This window comes from Meriones unguiculatus, chromosome 7 (genome assembly GCF_030254825.1).
Source record: "Meriones unguiculatus strain TT.TT164.6M chromosome 7, Bangor_MerUng_6.1, whole genome shotgun sequence".
Taxonomy (NCBI): Eukaryota; Metazoa; Chordata; class Mammalia; order Rodentia; family Muridae; genus Meriones; species Meriones unguiculatus.
The window spans coordinates 36,526,586-36,546,111 of record NC_083355.1 but is presented as its reverse complement, the minus strand read 5'-3'; the positions used below and the strand labels follow the sequence as shown (position 1 = coordinate 36,546,111).

At 44.6% G+C, this 19,526-nt stretch overlaps 1 protein-coding gene across 19 annotated transcripts in view; it reads left to right on the top strand.

Moving 5' to 3' along the window:
- The first annotated feature begins 1,490 nt into the window (after positions 1-1,490).
- Synrg (synergin gamma) overlaps positions 1,491-19,526 on the top strand; it is a 77,277-nt gene continuing 59,241 nt past the window's right edge. For 10 of the 19 annotated variants that reach the window (XM_060387127.1, XM_060387124.1, XM_060387122.1 and 7 more), the window contains exons 1-4: positions 1,491-1,738; positions 8,030-8,070; positions 13,123-13,244; positions 17,565-17,695. In XM_060387127.1, the coding sequence (XP_060243110.1) occupies positions 1,506-1,738; positions 8,030-8,070; positions 13,123-13,244; positions 17,565-17,695 (527 nt within the window). In that variant the 5' untranslated portion in view covers positions 1,491-1,505. Of the gene's footprint in view, positions 1,739-7,334; positions 7,471-8,029; positions 8,071-13,122; positions 13,245-17,564; positions 17,696-19,526 lie in introns of all 19 variants that reach the window. The other 9 variants (XM_060387129.1, XM_060387128.1, XM_060387125.1 and 6 more) reach the window with 3 other exon arrangements.

Below are 19,526 nucleotides of genomic sequence, written 5' to 3'. Positions count from 1 at the left end.
AAGGGAGCTCTATAGCCCGGACTGGCCTGGAACTCCCAGCAGTCTTCCTGTTTCAGCCCTTTACTACTGAGAACACACATAGGAGAAAAGACCATCTTGAATTTTTCATCAGAATTTATTTAAATATATTGATTGCTCCAGAGAGTAAAATAAATAAATAATAAAAGTACATATTTTTTTATTGCAGATCTTCCAAGTCAGTGTGTATCCTGGAAGCAGACATACTGTTGGTACCGTTTGCCAATTGTATTAATTTCTTAAAGCTTCATTTTCTCCTGTGTTTTAAGAGTAAAAGTACCTAGCTCTGTTTCTGATGCTTGTAAACTCACACAGATATTCCTTCAACAAAGCAAGCTTATTTTCTTTTAGTTACACAGGGCTTGTTAACAGCTCCACTCTTGCAGTTAATGGCAGTGATGAAGTACAGGGATAAATTGTGTGGGGTGAGGCCATGATCCCGAAGCTTCCGAGCAGGACTCTAACTCAGATGGGGATGTCCTCGGAACAGGTGAAGATGCTGATGTCACCTTGACAGGCCCTGGTCTTACTCCCTTACTTTCTTATCATTCTCCTGACCAACCACCCAGTCCAGGGAGTCGCTACAGAACCTGTATCAGCTTGCTTTGTCAAAGGGTCAGTCAGGACTCTGCTACATAAATGTTAGCTTTGTCCAGGCAAGAGGAAGAGTGAAAATAGTGAGCACTCAGGACCGAACAACAAGGAAAAAAGGTCCCACAAATAACTGGCATGGCCCTAGTTAAAGGAGCAAGGACTTTGAAGTCAGGCCGGCCTGGTATCTTGGTCTTGCTGCTTGTAGCTCTAAGATCTGGGTATATTACAAGCACTTCTTTCAAGATTGTTTTTTCTCATTTCTAAAATAGCAGTAGTTACTCATAGGGGCACCAGACTCCGAAATGCACATACCACTCTTGACTGGTGGTTTGTGTCTAGTAACTAATAACCTATTACAGTTATCACTTAGTGAAAGCTGTAAGGCAAGAAGTGGCAGGGACTGGTTGTAATTAATCCATTGTCTAAAAGCTTGATAAAATTTGCTGTCAACACTTCAACACGTTTGACTTCCAGGTAGCTTGATTGGGGGTGGAGTCGTCAAGGTAAAAATGCCCTGCGTAGGTTCAGCGTAATTGTGCTTGTGCCCTTCCTGGGAAGGGAAAACACTGGCATGATGGCAAAATCAAACACAGGAGTACTTGGAGTACAACTTCATGTGTACTGGGTTCACATGCTGCTCTTGGTTGGCTAACTAAAATAAATTTTAAATACCGACAATTCCTGTGATGGATGTTGAAAAGAGAGGGCCAAGGAAAAAGGTGTAAAGCTGTCAAAAAGCCGGCTAGGATCCGTATGTTGTGTAAAGGAACAGCAGAAGAGCACCTGTGTTCGTTCCTTCATCCAGTTCAAAAATCAGGACCTACTCGGTGCACTAGGGCAGGCCCACGTTGAGAAAGGTACGACTCGGGCTGCAGTGCTGTGAACCCCGCAGCATGCCGCGGGGCGCGCTGCTCGCGCCCGAGGACTCGAGTCACGTGGGCGCGCGGCCCCGCCCCGCCGTCGCCCCGGCTTGGTGGGGCGGTGTCTGCCCCGGAAGTGCCTGTGTTCGGCTGACAGCTGCTGGCGCGGCGGCGGCGGCGGCGGCCCCGAGCAAGATGGCGCTGCGGCCCGGAGCCGGAGCCGGCGGCGCGGCGGGGGCGGGCGCGGGGCCCGGTGGGGCAGGCAGGTGGGTCGGCGGGGCGGGGCGGGGCTCGGGGCCGGCGGGATCCGCAGGTGGGCCGGCGGGCTGAGCAGGTGGGGCCGGGCGCAGGGGCGGCGGTTGCGGGGCGCCGGCGCCCCGGGGACCCGCGGGGAGCGCGCTCCCGTGCAGGCGCCGCCGCACCTGCCGCGGGGCCTCGAGCGCCCGCGCTCCCCTTCCTGGCTTTCTGGGCTTGAGCTGCTGTTGGAGCGAAGCCTGTGACAGTGTGGACACGAAACTGGAAGAACCGTGTCTAGAGTGTCCGTTCTGTCTTTCCTCTTCTAGAGCGCCCTGTCCTGCCCTTTTTCTTTTCTTCTCGTAGAGATAAGGAAATCTGAAGACCTTAGATTTAGTAATTGTCTTGAGTCGTGTAGATTGACTCAACACTTGTCTGCCTCCTTTTTAAAAAGGCATTTTGAAACAAAGAGAATTCACTGAGCAAAAGCAGTTATGCTCTTGTTAACAACAAAAGCTTCCAGACTTTACTGAGCTCTTAAAAAAAAGAAAATCTGCCCTTTGTTATATTTCAGATAATTTTTAGCCTGTGCTTCTTAATATCCGGAAGGGTAAAGGGGCATTTGTAACTTAAGTTCATTATCGTTTAATGAAATGTTTGGTTCCGGAATGTCAGAACCCCATTTCTATCATGACTTAGTCTGTGTTTGTTTAATTGGCTAATATATACATTCAGAGGTAAAATTAGCTTTTGCTTTTTAAATGTGCTAAGTTATCTTTGGAAAGCAAAGTGTTTGGGTTTTTTCACGTGTAGTTTAATTTTGGAGTGAGACCCCCAAGTGTGTAAAGGATTTTGAAGTTATCACCTTTTACAGGTATATATATATATGTGTGTGTGTGTGTGTGTGTGTGTGATATATATAGTCATTCGCAGGAGGAAAAAATTAGTCACTTGAATAAATCAACTGCGTGTGGCCGGGTTTCCCACTTCCTCTACATGTCTTTGACTTTAATTTTAAAATGTTTTGCTTCCTGTTTTGTTTTTTGTCACTGTTTCATTAGAGTTTTTTTAAGTAGTTGTTATAATTTTTGTCTGCAGACTATAAATATATATATTATAACAATTTCTAAAGTGTTCCCAAAGGGCACTAATCTAATCAAATGTATGGTTAATAATGGGACCATTATTATTATATATCTAGGAATTTGGAAAGCACTTTTTATTTTAGACACAGATGTCTTTATTTTTTAAAGGTTAGGGGAAGACCCAGGGATGCAGAAAGTTAGGTGCTCCTCAAGTTTGAGTTACAGTCTTTTCAGTGTTGCTGGTCCAACCAGGTGTGCTGGAGCATGCCTTTAATGCCAGTTCTGAGGAGGTGCAAGCCAGAGGATCAGAAGTTCAGACATGCTCAGCTACGAGGAAAGTTTGAGGTCAGCCTAGGCGCCCCTAGATCCTGTCTCAAGGAAAAGAACAAGGACAGCGAATGTGTGTGAGCTCCAACAGGTACCAAATATATAGGGGACAGAAAAGTGGCTACAATGATCCTTTGAAAGGCATTTTGTGTTATATTTATTAGATACTTTCTTAGGCTGAGAAACTGCACTCGGGAATATCTTGATTTTGGGAAAGCAGTGCTAAGGGCTGGAGTTGTCTGATGAGAAAACTGACATTGCAGCAAGCAGAAGAAAAACAAAAGCTTTCGGTGGAAAAAAAAATTACCCACTGGAATCAATTCTGAGGACTTCCTTCTGCCTTAGATACTATTTTTTAAATACTTTCTTTTAGCTACTGAGCTTTCAAAAAGGCTAGTCAAAGAGAGCCACATGCAAACAGCCGCTTCTGCCCAACGGACTATCCTAGAGTAAATGCTTGAGACATATAAACGACAATATTTCCTTTAACCAAGCAGAGCAACAGCGTTGAAAGCCATCTGGGTGAGCCCGCAGTGACCCCGCTGCTAGTCATTAAATGCCTAAATGTGTCAAGTACTGCTTTGAGAATGTTGTCTGTTTTGAGACAGTATCTTATTAATTTTAGCTCTGGATGGTCTTGAACTCCATATAGCCCGGGGTAGCCTCACACTGCCACTCTCCATCTGGCTAGTGCGAACCCCGTGGACACCAGCGTACTTAGCTAGGCAGTGTTGTTCTTGATGCTCTAATGCAGCAGTTCTCAACTCGAGGGTCGCTGCCCCTCTGGGTTGCATATCAGATATTTACATCACGATTCGCGACAGTAACAAAACTGCAGTTATGAAGTAGCAGTGAAATAATCTTAAGGTTTGGGGTCACCGCAGCATAAAGAGTTATATTAAAGGGTGACAGCATTATAAAGGCTGAGTACCACTGCTGATGGGTTCAAAAGACTCAAGACCTGCCCAGTGCTGGGATTGCTCACAAAGTAACCTTAGCACTCTTTGTTCCCCAAGCTCTGTGGAGGCTTCTTTGTCTTTCCATCTTCTGCTGTTTCTTGCCCACCCTGGCATGTTTTAAAATGTAAATATTTGTGGCTTCCACTATTGAACAATAGTGAAGGTGATTTTCAGCTGCACGGAGAGGGAATGGGGGGAGGAAGAGAAAGAAGTTGAGATTGCCACGGGAAAGGAGGGCGGGGCTAGCAAATGCTATTGGAAGCAACACATCTGCAGCCCAATAGGCTGCTTTGGATGGAGAGAAGAGTTTCCTGAGATAAAAAGGAAAGGAAAAGTGTACCAGATCAGAGGAGGCCATGGAGGTAAAGTAGGGGACGCTGACCCCCAGAGGCTTCCTGCCGTGTTAATCCCAGCGCGCATCTTCCGGCAGGATCTTTACTGAATGGTCCATTAGGAAGATGCCCCTCATCTGTATAAGATGTATTAGAAACCAAAGCCCGAGCCTGAGAAGATCCATCGAGAAGACTGCATTTAGGAGTCCAGGCCTGAGCCATGAAAGCTGGTAGCAAATGTAGGTTACTAGCAAAAGGCTTGTGACAAGCAAAGCTCCAGGTCTGAGAGCTGGCAGCATTTCAGTTAGTATTTGTGCCTTCAAGTCAAATTCTTGGAAGCTTGTTGGGGTTCACACCCCACCCCATCCCTGACCTTCCCTCAAGCTGAGCTATCTTATCAGCATCTTCCTGAGCTGCTTGTCTAGCCAGTCTTAGAATTAGTTGTCAGGGGGTGGGACTTCTTGCTAAGCTTCATGACCTGAGTTCAATCCCAGGGACCCACATGGTACAAGGAGAGAACTGACTCCCCCAAGTTGTCCTCTGACCTCCACATGAACATCCCCTCCACACACAATAAATACATGTAATAAAAAAAGAATGTTAGGGGACTGGAGAGATTAACAGATGGGGAGGCTCGTAACTGCCTGTGACTCCAGCTCCAGGGGACCCGACGCCCTCTTCTGGCCTCCTTGGGTATCCACACACAGAAACAAATGAAAAGAAAAACGTTAGTGCTAGTTACCTAAATATTTTAGTCATAAAAATACAGGGGTCACTAAGCAACTTTGGATTGTGAAATTTTTATTAGAGTGAGTCATATTTGTCAGTCCACTTGTTTTCATGTGTGTTTAATTTTTCAGGTAGCTTTTATGTATAACAGGTACTTAAAAAAATCACCTTTTAGATTAATTAATGTGTGTGGGTTCTGCCTACATGTGTGACCCACACACATGCCTGGTGTCCTCAGAGTCAGAAGAGGGTGACAGATCCCCTGGAAATGGAGTTACTGGCGACTGGGAGCCACCGTGTGGATGGTGGGGACTGAACCCAGGTCCTTCACAAAAGCCCTGTAATACAGCTAATATTTTGTCTCTGCTTGCCTTAGTTGGGGCCTTGACAGATGTTGGGTTCTGTGTCCTCACTTAATAGAGGGAGAAGCAGACAGGTAGGGTAATAAAGAGACTGCAACGGGATCAAAGGGAATACAACTTCCCAAGTTTTTACTGAGCCACGCCGCCACTCTGTTGATTTGAATCTTTAAGGCTAGACTGGCACAGTCTTGACTGGCTGCCTACTTGACTGTATTCCTGGCTACTAGTTTATCCACTCCGGGATATGAGTGGTGCCTTTTAAAACAGATGGCTCCTAGAGCTCTCCTTCAACTCCATCATGTCATCCAGTGAACAGAGCCCAGCACGGTGGCACATAGTCATCCTAGCTACCCAGGAGATGCAGCAGAAGAATCGACTGAGCCTAAAAGTTTCATTTTAACAGACAAACAAACCAGTTAATGCATGACTCAGCTATTATTGCCTCTTGTACGACGTTCAGAAAGGTGGCTGACTCTTCAGACCTGCCTGTCAGCCGCAGGGTTCACCAGTGGCCCAGCGCCTCCACAAAAGCCATAAGTGGCATATAGCCAGATGGATGTCCAACTACAATGCTAAACCACCTTGCCGCTAAAAGGAAAAACAAAAATAAAACGAAACACTAAAATAGCTGTAGAACCATGGACTCAAAAGTTGAGTTTCTCGGCGTTTTCCTGGGAATGGGAGCAGTGTAGTTCACAACAAGCCAGAGTTCCTGAATTTGACGTTCGGCTCCTGGTGCTCAGTAAGCCACACAGAAACCTCTCAAGAGCATCTTTGACTCTGAGATTGAAACTCTCCCAGTCGAGAGTTTTCCTTTCTCGGGCTGGAGGGTTAGTTCGGCAGTTAAGAGCACTGGAGTTTGAGTCCTAGACCCACATGCCGTCTTGTAAGCAGTTTTAAGTTCCCCAGGATCTCACGCCGCTTCTGGCGTTCATGGGCACTGCATGCTTGTGGTGTGTAGACACATGCAACCAAGACACCCCCTACATAGGAAAGAACTTACTTTAATTTCAAGAGAGTCCCGCTCTTGATTTGTCCACTGTCTGCTCTCAGCAAATGGACTAGCTCCTCAAAGCAGAGCCCTCCTGCTTGTTCCTCCTGTTCCTTCAAAATCCCTGTTCTCTAGCCAACAAGGAGACCACTGAAACTGCTCCCCAGAAGACCCTCATGCTCAAGGCAGTGTTTTTGTTGTTGTTGTTGTTTTAGTCTTCTCTTCGTCCGGACAAGCTTTTCTGCAGCATCAGATACTAGCAGCTACTTCCTTGAACTCAGTCCTTCTGTTTGAGCTGCTCCCTTGCTTCGCAGCATTCTGTCCTCGGTTTCCAGTGTTAGACTGTATAGAACTGTATAATTGGGAGTGGGGGGATGATGTCTCGCTATGTAGGCTTGGCTTGCCTTGAACTCACGGAGATTCACCTGCCTCTGCCTCTCTTGCACATGCTATACAAATGTCCTCTCACTGAACGACAGCCTGGCAATCTGGTTGTTTTTAAATCGTATATTTAATCACAGATCATTTTGATGAGTATCCTGCATCTCTGGCTTAAGAACTTTCGCCAAAACTGTGTATTGTATATCTCTCTTCTTTTTTCTTTAATAAGCTCAAAAGCTACCTCCACAAATCCTTTTAAGATATAACCTAAAAATTAACCTTTCTCTTCTGACCACTTAGTATTTGGACCTTGCTCAAAAGAGTTGGCACACTTGCCCTGTGGTGTAATTATTTGTCTGCACCTGTGTATTCAAGACTGCAAGCTGCTTCAGTCCTTTCGTGTCGTAGATGCTCGTTAAATGTTCACTGAATGGATATGAATCCAACTTTCTCATATCATAGATGGAGAAATTGGCGTCCAGGGAGATCCAAGGTGACAGAGGCAGGACTTAGTATGAGGGCCTTCTGTTCTCTATTTCATATACGCCTGCCCCCACCAAGTTCCTCCACATCAGCATGCTGATACTTTGGATAGTAGGTAAATTCAGTCTTTATTAATATTAATAATTCTGGGGCTAGAGAGATAGCTCAGTAGTTAAGAACATTTGCTGCTCTTGCAAAGGGCCTGGATTTAGTACTCAGCATCCATAGCAGCTCACAGCCATTTGAAACTCCAGTTCTAGGGGATCTAGGCCCTCTTCTGGCCTCCATTGGTACCAGGTTTGCATGCAATGCACAGGCAAACATGCAGGCACAACACACATGTAAAAATTTTTTTTAAAGATTTATTTATTTATTATTTATACAGCATTCTGCCCGCATGTGTACCTGCGCACCAGATCTCACTACAGATGGTTGAGTCACCATGTGGTTGCTGGGAATTGAACTTAGGACCTTTAGAAAGAACAGCCAGTGTTCTTAACCTCTGAGCCATCTCTCCAGCCCCCACATGTAAAAATTTTTAACACATTAATGTCATCATTTTAATACAGAACCAACAGCAGGCTCTGTCTGACTCTTTCATTTGTCTACGAATCAGGTTTTGTTTGAATTTTTATATAGATGAAGATACTGATGTGCTTGTATTCTGGTTTCAGCTTCCTGTTTCCTGTTGCAGGTGGAATGAGACCCCCTCAAGGTATGTGAAAGCTTACATTTCTCTGTCAGTAGTGGAGTGGAACCCAGGGCCTCAGAAATACTAGGCAAGCACTCTGCCCATAAGCAACGACCTTAGACCCCAAACTGAAGTTGTTTTTCACTGTTTCTGAACTTAGAAATTAAATGGATAAGAAGATAAGCTATGTTGCTGCCCACTGAAGCAAAAGTTTCCTATAAGTTTTAACTCTATATAATATCTTCTCTTGAATTTTCTTTTAAAGGTGGTGGTGGTGGTGCTGCTGCTGCTGCTGCACACTTTTCACCCCAGCACTCAGGACATAGAGGCAGGTGGACCTCTTGTTAGTTTGAAGCCAGCCTGGCCTACATAGTGAGGTCCAGGACAGCCAAGGCTACGCTGAGAAACCCTGTCTTGAAAAATCATAAATAAATAGATAGATAAATAAACAAACAAAATTGTTTAAGTCTGAAGCTAGTGGTAATTCACATCTTTTTAGGGGACAGGGTTTCTCTGTGTAGCCTTGGCTGTCCTGGACTCACTTTGTAGACCAATCTGGCCTTGAACTCAAGGAGATCTATCTGCCTGCCTCTTCCTCTCCAAGTGCTGGGATCACAGGTGTTACTGGCAGTGATAACACACCTTTAATCCCAGGACTTGGGAAGCTGAGGCAAGTATATCTTTAAGTTTGAGGCTGATCTGCCAGCCAGAGCTACAGAGTGAGATCTTGTCTCAATAAAGAAAAATATTTATGTCTCAGCCAGCTATGGTGGCATATGCCTATAATTCTAGAATGTGGGGCTGAGGCAGGGTCATAGGTTTGAGCCAGCCTGGACTATATATATAGCAAGACCCAAACGAGAGAGAGAGAGAGAGAGAGAGAGAGAGAGAATAAAGATCTGAGTCTCCGTTTTTTTCCCCATAAACTTCTCTTGAGTGTGGAACTGGAGTCCACTGGTATCAATTCCAGCCAGACCTTGAAGGCAACTGGAGTTGGGGTAAAACATTTTGACCCATTCTACTATAAACAAAAACTGAGGGAAGAATTTACCTGTAGCCAGGCATGGTGGCTATAATCCCAGCACTCTGGGAGGCAGTGGCAGGAGGATCTCTGTGAGTTTGAGGCCAGCCTGGTCTACAGAGTGAGTCCAGAACAGCCAAGGCTACACAAAGAAACCCTGTCTCAAAAAACCAAAAGAAAACAAAAAAGAATAACCTACACTTGCCTTGCTTCCTTCTGCTCCCTTCTTCAGTTCCACTGTCTTCCTCTTTTCTCCCTCCATCCCCAGCTGCTTTTGAAAAGCGGCCCTTCTCACACGGCCAGTGCGGGGTGGCTATGGTAGACTCACAGGGGAAACAGAACCTCCTAGGTCACCAGCAGAGATGGAAGATAAAGGGCGCTCAGGGCAGGTGGAAATAACTCACTCCGACTTTGTCTCCGTCAGTGGAAGAGGTTGAGTTTCAGGCCAATTTTCCAAGGGTCAGTTGTATTCTTTTCACTGTACACATGTGTGTGTCATAAGCCAGATGTGCGCAGATGTTCTGGATTTCCATCAAATGAGCTAAGGTATCCTGCTGTACTTACAGAGCTGTGTTTACTGTCCTGTGTGGTTCATTGCTTTGCTTTTTTTTTTTTTTTACACATTGAACACAGAAAATGTACAAAAAAATCCCAAGGATTGCCTGATAATTTTTAATTCTATTAAAATTTGTTTAAATTGGTGTGTGTGTGTGTGTGTGTGTGTGTGTGTGTGCCTGTGTGTGTGTGTGTCCGCTTTATATACATTTGTGTACCACAGATGTGTTGGAGTTTGTGAAGGTCAGAATTGTTAAATCCCCTGGAACTGGAGTTACAGGTGGTTTTGAGCCACCATTGTGGATGCTGAGAATCGAACCCAGGGCCTCTGTCAAGAGCTGCAGGTGCTCTTAACCCCTGAGCCATCCCTTCATCCCCTGAAATTTGGAATTGTTTCGGAGGGGTTTTTGTTGTTATTTTTACTGACTTTTTAAAACTTCCGTGTAGTATGTGTCCATGTGTCAGTGCCACAGTGAATGTGTGTGGATAAGAGGGTAGCTCCTGGGAGTGGGTCACCTCCTTCCTCCATGAAGGTTCCGGATATTGAACTTGGGCTGTCAAGTTTGGCAGCAAGCCCCTTACCCACTGAGCCACCTCACCGGTTCTGCTTTGTTTTTGAAATAGGGTTTCATGCCATCTAGACTGGTCTGGAACTCACTCTGTAGTTGAGGATGACCTTGAACTCTTGATTCCACTGCCTCTACCTCCATGTGCTGGGATCACAGGCACACACTTACCTTGTCCAGCGTGAGGGTTTTTTAAAAAATATCTTAGAGTAGACTTTTGGTCATTTGAGCACTTGAAGCGCAGGTCATTTCTAAAAACATATACAAGAAACCAACAGCAGTGTTGCCCACCATGTGTACCTGATCAGGAGACAAGAAGAGGAAACTTAATACTCACTTCCTATTCTTGTATGCTTTAAATGGTTTGCCCTTGCAAAGATGAAATGGACATTAGGGCATAAAGAAGGAAACCGTGCTGTGCTGAGCCTGTTGTGGTTATCCACGACACCGCAGTCTTTGCCTTTGGTGTCCTTTGAGATACTCTTCTGTCAGAAGTCTGTGTTGCTGGCTCCCTTCCTTCCTTCCTTCAGGGCCTTGTGCTCATGGCATCCTGTTGGCAGAAACACGCCTCAGAAGCACAACCACTGCATTCTCTGGTCTTGTATTCCCATTACTTTGCTTTATTTCTTGCCCCAACTCTTACCAAGCCCTGACTTGTAGGGCTTTCTTTTGTTTTGTTTTGTTATTTGTTGTCTCTAATTACAGCATGATTTCCATAGCGTGGGGCTCTGGTTTTGTTCATATATGTGTTCTTAGGATGATGCCTGCCATGGTGTTCACCCTTGAGAATCTAAACAAATGGCTGAATGAATAAACAAGTAGCCTGCCTCTGCTAGCTTTTACCTGTAATTGTGCTTCTGAAACTAAGCGGTAAGAAACATGAAAGCAAATGGAAGAACAAGATAGATCTGTTATACTGGTCTTTCCCTTTACTGTTTATTATACCTTTATTTTTTTTTGAAATAGCATCTGATTGTATATTCCGACCTCTAACCTCCCATCCTCCTGCGCTAGCCTACCCAGTACTGGGGTTACAGGTAGTTTCCATCATGACTGACAGCTTCTGTACTTCTTTAAGTAGAATATTTGGTTTAAAAGAAGAGGAAGAAGAAAGGAGAATGGCCCGGACATAATGGCACATACTCTTACTCACAGCACTCAAAGGCAAAGACAGGCAGATCTCTGTGAATCTGAGACCAGTCTACTCTATACAGTGAGCCCCTGTCTCAAAAGCAAACCAGAAAGCTAAGGTTCTAGTTATGTGCAGCTTTGCATTGTTGCCCACACTCAAAACCACAAAATCAAGTTTTTACAGTGTTCCTGTGATGCTAAGTAAGCTAGTGATTTTTGTATTGGGCTGTGTTCAGGATTATCCTCAGATCAGCTTCACACAGCCCACAGATTGGACATGCCTGCTAGAAGCAGTGAGAGTTCAGGGTGTGGTAAAATGCAAAATTATAATGTAATTTGTGCGGAAGCTATGTTTTTATTCACTGTCGTGCATAAGGCATATGGAACTGTTCCTTATTATAGTAGACATTTACCCTTTACTAAACCCCAAAGGGCTATTTGTTCTTCTCTGCTCTTGGGAGTATTTTATTGGGAAAGTCTGGGAGGTACTAGTGTACATGATATGTTCCCTCTAGTTTTCCTATCCTTGTATTATATACGCTTCATATAGAAGTGACTGTTTTCTTCCCTGTAAGGACAGGGAAGAAAAATAACATTTCTTTGACATAATAAGCATTAAGCAATTTTACAGATGAGAAGCAAAGGCATGGAACAAAGTTAAGAAAAACCAGGAGTGGTGGTGCACATCTGTACTCTCAGCACTCAGAAAGTTAGAGGCCAGCCTGGCTATATAGTGAATTCTAGAGAGGGAAGAAGGGAGGGAGAGGGAGAAAAAGAGAGAGAGAGACATAGAGAGAATCAGAAAGAGTGCCCCAGAGACAGACGTACAAACATATAGACAAACAGAATAAGGGAGCGAGCGAATAACCCAGGCCCCCATAGGTCATAAGTAGACCATTCACTTGGCTTCCAGAGTTCATGATCTTAAGTGTTATTATCTACTGCTGTAGCAGGTGACCCCAACACTTTGCAAAAGAAGCATTTTGTTATTTCCAATGTGCCTATGAGTCAGGACTCTGAGCGTGCCTTGCCGGGTGGTGCTGGCTCAAAGCACCCTGGGGGCTGCAGTAAAGCTGTCAGGCAGAACTGCAGCCACCTGAAGGCTTAATGGAGCGGAAAGATCTGCTTCCAAGATGCTCATTCAAGGTGGCAGACACAGGCTGCCTTTCCAGAGGAGGCCCCGGGTGTCCACAAGGACTTCCCAGGAGACAACTTGAGTGATCCTGAGATACAGCAGTGGCTTCCTCCGGCACAAGTACTCCAAGAAAGCAAGAAGGAAGCTACTTACTAGCCTTGGGAACCAAGGTGTGGTAGCACACATCTGTAATTACTGCTTTGGGCGACGGGGGGGGGCAGGAGCACCACCCCAGCCCTTTGGTCACATGATATCTTGTATGGAAAAGAACAAGGCTGGGCAGTTAGGTGCTGTCACTACCACAGTGTCCTGTTAGCTGCACGAGGTCAGCATAGGAGGATGTGATATAAGCTTATGAGTCCCAGAGGGGCAGAAATCACTGGGCCCCACGGTGAAGACTGAGTACTCCATTTGGGCCATGCTATTCATCTTATTCAAGTTCTGCAGAACCTATATTACTTTCAATTAACAAATGACATTCTATAGCTTCGCCAAGGCCACATGGCTAAGTAGATGGTGGAATTCTCATTCACGCCTGTCTCATCGAGACCTTGTGCTTTTTCCATTGCAGCATGGAGCTTCTCAGTTAGTGAGTCCTCTGGGTATTATGGTTTTAAGGAACAAACCCTACAACATGTTGGCTTTAATAAAACCTTGGTGTTTTCCAGCAGGCCTGATGCCAATGCAGCAGCAAGGATTTCCCATGGTCTCTGTCATGCAGCCCAGTATGCAAGGCATGATGGGAATGAATTACAGCTCTCAAATGTCCCAAGGACCCATTGCAATGCAGGTACTTGCTTCTTAGTTGATTGTTTATAGAGTTAATTGCTTGTTGTTGGGCATCTGCCTGTCAAGAGCTATGGTTAGATGCTGTGTTTGCATTTTTGATGGAGTTTTATCATATCTGGGTTCAGGGGATCTCCTTTGTCTTGACCTCCCAGGTAGGTGGAATTGTAGGTATATGCCACAGTATAGTTCAAACTCAAAGACTCACACACACTAAGCAACTGTCTTAGTTACTTTTCTGTTGCTATGATAAAACACTATGGTGAAGGCAACTTATGAAAGAAACCGTTTATTAGGGGCTTACGGTTTCAGAGGGTGACCATCATGACTAACGTAGTGGGGGGCACAACAGCAGGCAGGCGCTGGAGCAGTGGCTGACAGGTCACATCCTTATCCACAGTGGGAGCCAAAGAGAAAGAGCTAGCTGGGAATGGTGCCGGGGTTGGAAACATCAAAGCCTGCCCCATGACACACCTGCTTCAGTAAGGCCCTGCCTCCCAATCCTTTCCAGAGAATTTCACCAAGTGGGGACCAAGCATTCAAAGATAGGAGCCCATGGGGGCATTGTCACTCAAACCACTCCAGTAACTGTTCTCTGTGTTAGTTGTTGGACAGACTGTGAGCTATGTGTTCTTTTTTTTTCTTTCTGGAACCTTGTTTTATTTTTTATGATGTAAGAAACAAAAGCTGAAGTAGAAAAATCTTGGTAGGGAACTCGAAATTATAAAAAGTAACAGCAGATTTAAGCAATTTCAGAACTGAAAAATATACTAGCCAAAGGAAGAATTCTAGGATTTAACAGAGGATTAGAAATGGCTGAAGAATGAATTAGTGAGCTGGAGAGGTCAAAAAAAAAAAAAACTATTTAGGATGAACAAAAAAAAGAATGTATCAGTGGAGCTGGGGAGCTGGCCTTGCCATGAGGGTTCTTGATGGCAAGTGTGAGGGTGGCGTTTGGACCTCAGAAGCTCATTTAAATGCCTGGTGGGCACGGTGCCCTCCCTGTAGATCCAGACCTAGACGATGGAGACTGAGGGTCCCCAGAGCATGGCAGAACAAAACTGGGTTGAAATGAGAGACCCTGTCTCAGTAAGTAAGGTACAAGAGCAACCGAGGATTATTCTGGACATCAGCCTGAGGCCTCTGAATGCATGCCCACCCATGTGCAAGAGCACACGCACACACACACACACATACACACATGCACACACGTAAAAATATGTGTGGGAGAGTTTGATGACACAAGAGAAGGCCTAAAAGGTGTTTAGTTGATATCCTAGAAAAGCATGAAAAAGAATAAATCAGAAGTCGTAGCCGAAACATCTCCTGGATTGTTGGTGGTGCTAAAGAACAGACTCAGGAAGCTTAACGCATACCCAATGGGCTGTAGTCTTTGTCTGCTGATGCACACCGGTTGCTCGGAGACTTCGTGCCCTGCAGCAGCAGCAAACAACAGCTCACCACTCCTATGGGCCAGGAACTCAGGTGTGGCTCTGGTTGGGTGGTTCTGATTTGGAGACTTTGGGTGAGGTCGGGATGCTGGTTGTGGTATAATCACTTGAAGGCTTGACTGAGGTCAAGGCAGCTGCTTCCATGGTCTCGTCATAGGCTGGCAGTTGGTACCATCTGTTGGCCTCCATTCCTAGATGGCCCTCTGAGTTCACACGAGCTTCTTCAGAGCAAGTGATCTGAGGGAACTGCAGAAGCCGTGAGACCTTCCCTGGCCTAGCCATGTGTAGCCATTTCTCTAGTAAAGGAACTGAGCTGGGCTGGGCTGTGCAGATACCGGATAGCAAGAAGAAGTGAATAGAAATCTTCATATCCAGACACATCATAGAGAAAACAGGGGACCAGATCAAGAAATTAATAACTAAGTCATCAAAATGGCTCAGTGGATAAAGGTACTTGCTGCCAAAGCCTGATGACCTGAATTTGACCCTTAGAGGTCATAAAAAGATGAAAAGAGAGAACTAACTCCACGAAGTTAGCTTCTAACCTCCATATACACATTGTGATACATGCATGGGTACACACAAGCACAAGCACACACACACACCAATTGGGGGAACAATAAAATAAAAAATTTTAAAGAAATTGACAAGAGAGTTGAGAATATCGGTAATACCATCTTTTATAGTTAATTCCTTTTTTAACTTATTTATTTATGTATGAGTGATCTGTGTGCATATATGGTGTGTGCCAGAAGAGGGCATTAAATCCCAATATAGATGATTTTGAGCCACCTTGTGGTTGCTGGGAATTGAACTCAGGACCTCTAGAAGAGCAACCAGTGCTGTTAACTGCTAAGCTGTCTCTCCAGCCCCTTTTGAGACCATTTTAATGTTGAACTTTGGAATCTAATCTGAGCAGGAAGAGAAGTGAGAAGTGAGGCCTTGATGAAGATGGACAGTATGTAAAGTGGTGAGATGACAGAATTGGGGGTATTCCTAAGAAGAAAATTACTGATATAGAGAAGCTGAAAGGCTGGTTGGTAGAAGCCAAGTATTGGGATGCTTAAAAAAAAGTTTAAGGGGGCCTGGGTATTTTTGCTGATAGACTAAAGATGTGACAAAAGAATGGGGTTGGGGATGGCTGTGATGTTGTGGTGGGGATGGCAAAGGCCACAGACCTGAAAGACACAGTGTTGGAGGAATCATCCAGGGGATTGGTGACTTTACCAACAATGCTCTGTGGGTAGAATGGAAAAATAACATTTTAAGTCTTTAGTTGAAAAGTAAAAGCTGGCCTGTAGAAGGGGAAGGGAGAAGGGAAAGAAGAGAGAAAGGAAAGGAGGGATCTTGAGGCTACCTGGGCAACATCATGAGGCCCTGTCTCAACAAAGAAACAAGAGGAAGTTAGACAAGGTGCAGTAGAGAATGGGGAAGTTTGTTAACCAAAACCAACAAACTGTGTTCAGGCTTTTTAGAGAGAAGGAAAGGTTAAAGGGACAAGGACGTGCTCCCCATCTCCAAGACAGTAGAAGCAGCAGTCTTGTGGGCTTCAAGAGCAGCCATGGCTCAGAAGGGAAGCGCTCACAAGAAACTTTTACTCAGGAAAAATGGCTGTTATTGTTACTCTAAATCTGATTTTAGAGTTTGTGAATTGAACTCAGAACCTCTGGAAGAACAGTCAGTGTTCCTAACTGCCGAGCCATCTCCAACCCCTATTGGTATATAATTTACTATAGATTAGATATATTATTTTCTGTAAAAGTTTAGGTTATTTTGATTGTGATATGAACATCAAAATAGTTATCTTTTGTTAGATTTTATTTTATGTCTGTGAATGTTTTGCCTCCCTTTATGAATATGTACCACATGTGTGCTGGGAGCCTGTCAAGGTCAGAAGAGGCCATCCAGTGCCCTGGAACTAGAGTTACTGATGGGTGTGAGATACCATGTGGGTGCTGGAAATCAAAGTCAGGTCCTCTGCAAGAGCAACAAGTACTCTTAACTGCTGAATCATCTTTCCACCCCCAAAATATGTATTATCTTATAAATACTGGGAATCAAGTTCGGGATTACCTATGGAATGACTGGCATACACCAGGGTCTTCACTGATGCTGTGAAAACGAAGATGCACACATGTGCTATGACACCTTTCCTCAAAGCGTGTGGACTGCTGAACGCACTGGAGCATAACTGCGGGTTTCCACACATAGCCCGGAAGGAGTTCATACCAGTGGTGTCCTGTGACACTAAAGTGAATGTTTAGCCTATTTTTTTTATTCTTTCATTAGAATATATTAGATATCTCACTAAAAAATACTATGAAATTGTTTTACAAGTTGCTTTTTTAATAATTAAAAAGAAAACCTGTTGTTTTCTTAACAATATCTCAATTGTTCGATTTTACCAAAGAAGACTCGGGAGCCAGATGCTGCGGTGAAAGCCTGCTAGATCAGAGAGGCAGAGAAAGCACCCAGCTGACCTTCCTCGTCAACTGACATCCCAGAAGAAATAGGCCTCCTTCCCCACATCACCTCAAAAACCCCTCAAAAGTGAATGTTCTCTTTTCTATTTCCTGTCCATCTCTTTATCCATCCTCCTGACTTCCTCTTACTCTTTTTGTTTTTTGTTTTTTGTTTTTTTCCTATGTTCACACCTGTCAACTGGTTGCTTGCTCTACCTCTTGATCTATGATTGATTTTATTTAATTCAAGTAGGAAGGTCTTGGATTAAAGATGTGTGGTAGGGCTGAGTCACACTACAACTAGAAACAAGTTTTTCTAATAAACAACAAACTCCCTGGGTTCACAGCATGATCAACATCCTGCAACAAAAAAACCCATATATTATTTAATCTATTGTCTGTTTCTTCTAGGCAGGGATACCGATGGGGCCAATGCCAGCAGCAGGTGTGCCTTTCCTGGGGCAGCCACCGTTCCTGGGCATGCGTCCTGCAGGCCCACAGTACACTCCAGACATGCAGAAGCAGTTTGCGGAAGAGCAACAGTAAGAGACCCCCGGGATCCAGGGATAACAGGGTTAAACAGTAGCAGCTACTGATTATCAAATGTTCTGTAATTTGAAGCTGAAAGAGATATGTTGTCTTTAGAACACTTTAGAAACAGCTTTGTTTGTTGTTTGATTTTGAGGCAGGGCCCTTTAAATACTTTTGTAAGAGGTTTAGAGCCAACTGAATGTTGTAGCACTCACCTTTAAGCCCGACCTCTCAGGAGGCTGAGGTGGAAGAAGTGTGAATGTAAGGCCAGATGGGCAATATAACAAGAGTCTGTCTCAGACAAAACGAAATAAAAAACCAAGAAAAATATGTTCAGTTCCAAAAGGGACCTTACAGGTCCCTTTGTTCAAACTTCTTGTTTTCTATCTGAGGAAAGGAAGACCAGAGAAATGATGCAGTTTGCCAGCCTAGTTACAGTGATAATCAACACACCTTGTTGTCCAGCAAGGCCCCGCTTCTCAGAGCGTGGCTTTCGCTCCTGGAGACACTGCCTTCTTTCCCAGGGAAATCTCCTATATGTTTGGTTGATTTTTGTTGTTGTTGTTTTGATTTCTGGAGTCAGAGTAACAAAAAAGGTCCAGTGTGGCCTTGAATTTGCAGTCTTTTGTGCTCAGATCTCTCAAATGCTGGAATTACAGGTTTTTGCCTCTGCTCCCAGCTTTCGAAATTGGCTGTTTCTGCTGCTTTTGTTTGATTGTAAAGCTGTAGCTGCTAGGCAAGGGCTGTACCACAGAGCTGCCCAGCCTTCAGGACTGAGCATGCTTTTATGTTCATCTTCCCCCCTGGTTTTTGTGACTGCTCAGTACACCAAGACTGTTTCCTTTGCTGCTGGGGATACCTTTGCAGCAGGCAGTGGTTTATGTTCTCCGCCAATTAAAGAATTAAAAAGCAGGAAGGAAATATTCCTGGAGATCTTGGGGAGTCCCAGCGGAGCCATCATATGGTACCTGGGGAATTGGGGTCCCCTCTTGGGGGTTTTTAGTCTTATTTATGGAATTTTAAAATGGACACAAAGGGAATTTTAAGGCCAAAGAGCATATTCAAACAGAAGATTAAGGACAGTTCATTAGAGTTTGGAAGGAAAACTCCAGGGCAGAGAAGATGTAACTCTCACAGCTGCCTGGAAAGGGGAGAATGGAGATCAATTACTTGATGACAGGCAGCCACATGGCAGGCCATGGGAACATTAGAAACAGAGTGAGGAAGTCCAAAGTGTTAGGGATCTTAAGAACACGCTTAGGCTCTGGCCAGCATCTAGAAGAAAAAGACCAAAGAGAAGAAAAAGAAATAATTACATTTTTCTGAGTCAGGCCTCAGAAAGATGGGTGCCTCATAGGGACTGCACCAGGAGGAGGGGATTCTGGAAAGGAAAGGCATTGTCTTAGGCCTTTATTGCTGTGAAGAGACACCATGAGCACAGCATCTCTGATAAAGGAAAACATTTAATTGGGGCTGGCTTGCAGTTTCAAAGGTTTACTTCATTATCTTCGTGGTGGGGAGCACGGCAGCGTGCAGGCACACATGGCGCTAGAGAAGGAGCTGAGAGCTCTGCATCTTGAAAGCAGCAGAAGGAGATTGTGTGCCACTCTGGGTATAACTTAATCCTAGGAGACCTCCAAGTGTGCCCCCAAGTGACAAACTTCCTCCAACAAGGCCACACCTCCTAATGGTGCCACTCCCTAGGGTCTAAGCATTCAAATACATGAATCTGTGAGGGCCGTAACTATTAAACCACCACAGGAATGAATGTTACCTTTTTTCAACTGATAATTTGAAAAAAAATTTTAAATTAAGTATAATTACACACATCCTTCTCTTTCC